Raw genomic sequence first — 2296 nt, 5'->3', positions numbered from 1 at the left:
AGCTCGGCCATCTCCGTAGGTGCCATCTGATACGGAGTCTTGGAAATTGGCTCGGTACCTGGTAACACATCTATGCTAAAGTCAACCTCCCGACTGGGTGGTAACCCCGACAGATAATCAGGAAACACATATGGAAACCCTCGGGCAATGCGTGTATCCTCCAGCCTTCTCTCCGATTCCTGTGTAGTTGTAATGACTACCAGGAATGCTTCGTTGCCCTTCCTGATCATTTCTCGGCTTTCAACGCCGAGATGATCGGGTCCGCTGCCGACGCTCCACGGCCTCGGAACTCGAACCCTCCGAATTCGTCCATAAACCAGATTGTCCTCTTGGGACAATCAATGTAAGCTTGGTATCTCATCAACCAATCTATTCCCAAGATGATATCGAACCCTCCGATGGGTACCACAATGAGATCTGCGGCTAATAGGCAGCCACAAATCTCGAGGGGTACGCTTCGCAGGATCCCATGCATGGCTAATGTCTCTCCGATTGGTATGCGCACAGTGAAATCGTCCCTCAGTTCGATCTCTCCTGTCTCAAGTCTCTCCGCCACTCCCGCACTCAGGAAACTATGGGTTGCCTCGGTATCAAACAACGTGTAACATGCAACTCCATAGAGATATAGAGTACCTGAGATCGTGGTGGCCTCGGCTCTATCAGGATGAGCCTCTTCCTCCTCTTCCTCCTGGATCTCGTTGGTGGTCGGGGCAGTCTATCCGCCTGGCCCGGTGGTCGCGGTGGTCTCGTCGCCAAAGTCGGTGGTCCCTTAGCCCTCATCGGATAACGTGATGCAATGTGTCTGGGCTGGTCACAATGATAACAGACCAGTGATCCCCTCGTCACCAATGGTGGTGGGGCATGAATAGCGGGCGCCTTGCCCTTGTTGCGTGGGTCACTGCTCCGGACGTTCTTCCCAGATGAACATGTACCGAAGCACTTCCTGAAGGGGCTCCGCTCACGAGTCTTCCCCTCCCTCTTCTCCCGCTCTCCATGCTCCACCTTCTCAAGCTAGAAATATACCGACTCAGCGTCGAGGTACTCTTGGATCTCGATCTTCCTCCGCAGGTAAGGTCGAAGTCCAGCAATGAATTTCTAGATCTTCGATGCCTTGGTGGGCACCAGATGCCCTCCATACATCAGTAGACGGGTGAACTCTGCCTCGTACTCAGTGACAGTCATGTCCCCCTGCTGCAACATGAGGAACTCGGTCATGCGGTACTCACTGTCCTGCCGCCGAAAGTACTTTGCCTTGAACTCATGCCGGAACTCCTCCCATGTGAAACGATGTCCTGCTGGTGCCTCCTGCACCACCTTCGCCCACCAATGTCGGGCCTAACCCGACAGATGATGACTCGCGATCATAGCTCGGTACTGATGCGGGCACTGCAGATACTCCAAGTCCTGAGTGATCTGGGTGAGTCACTCCTCAGCAGCTTCCGGCCTCAGTGATCCCTCGAATCGAGGGGTATGCATCACCCGCAGCTCCATGACGATGGGAAGGTATCCCGCCGTCGCAGCAGATATCGGCGGTTGGTGTAGGTCCTCCTCCCTCGGCTCCGGGTCTCTCACCGGAGGTGGTGGTGGGGCGTGGGCAGCTAGGTGCTGCCACACGGTCTCCTGAAACTGACGAAACTCGGCCCTCCATCCTTCGTCTCCTAGGTTAGGTGGTGGAGCCTGGTCAGGAATGTCGTCAGCCCTCGCTGCAAGCCTAACACGTCGTGGCCCCATTTCACTGCACCACATTTAAGACAATTTAGCAACTGACGACCGATAACTGCATCATCAATGTACGGACCTCGACATGTGAGGATTTTCTTCGAACATGGTTTGAAAACATTTTTCGTAGAAAACCGTTGGGTAATGAGCACGATTCCTTCCCGAGGAAAGAACGTGGCTCTGATACCAAAAGTTGTGACACCCGTAACCTGTGTACAGTACACGAGCTGTGCCACATGTACGATGTAACAATAAAATAATAAACCGCGGAAGCGAAAATACGAAATCCAAAAATATTTTAAATCAAATCAGAGTAAGCAGCAGAAACGTCTCCTAGACACTCTAGGGATGTCCCCCCTTACTTCTCCGAGCTTCCCTTGCGTTGGCTCTCCTCCTTTCTCCCCCTTTGTCTCTCTTTCCTCTCTCTATTTTCTCTGATTTCAGTTCGAAAATGGCTGGGTCTGGGGATTGAGGGAGGTTTATTGCGCGTGAGGGAGGTGGAATGGGCTCAAGCCCAGGCCCATGGTCGAGCCTGCAACGTCCTGGTGAGGTTGGACGACGATTTGACACCTGTGGG

The 2296-nt window shown here is 53.4% G+C and overlaps 1 protein-coding gene across 1 annotated transcript; it reads right to left on the bottom strand.

Annotated features, from left to right (window-relative positions):
* Positions 1–226: 226 nt before the first annotated feature.
* LOC104798681 lies at positions 227–1215 on the bottom strand. The gene is made up of 3 exons (XM_010520858.1): positions 1111–1215; positions 634–1011; positions 227–583 (listed from the first exon to the last, which is right to left on the bottom strand). The coding sequence occupies exons 1-3, from the start codon at positions 1213–1215 to the stop codon at positions 227–229; spliced, it is 840 nt and encodes a 279-aa protein (XP_010519160.1).
* Between the last annotated feature and the right edge of the window lie 1081 nt (positions 1216–2296).

Source organism: Tarenaya hassleriana, unplaced genomic scaffold (assembly GCF_000463585.1).
Source record: "Tarenaya hassleriana unplaced genomic scaffold, ASM46358v1 Cleome56, whole genome shotgun sequence".
In the NCBI taxonomy this organism is placed as follows: domain Eukaryota; kingdom Viridiplantae; phylum Streptophyta; class Magnoliopsida; order Brassicales; family Cleomaceae; genus Tarenaya; species Tarenaya hassleriana.
The sequence above is the reverse complement of the archived record's forward strand: the minus strand, read 5'-3'. Positions and strand labels throughout refer to the sequence as shown.

What these genes read in the sequence shown, in the direction of transcription:
- LOC104798681 (XM_010520858.1), bottom strand. Translation starts at nt 1,215, where the DNA reads ATGACCGAGTTCCTCATGTTGCAGCAGGGGGACATGACTGTCACTGAG. An exon ending in GGCATCTGGTGCCCACCAAG is followed by an intron (nt 1,012 to 1,110) that starts GCATCGAAGATC and finishes GTATATTTCTAG; the next exon opens with CTTGAGAAGGTGGAGCATGG. An exon ending in CGAGGCCACCACGATCTCAG is followed by an intron (nt 584 to 633) that starts GTACTCTATATC and finishes TTTGATACCGAG; the next exon opens with GCAACCCATAGTTTCCTGAG.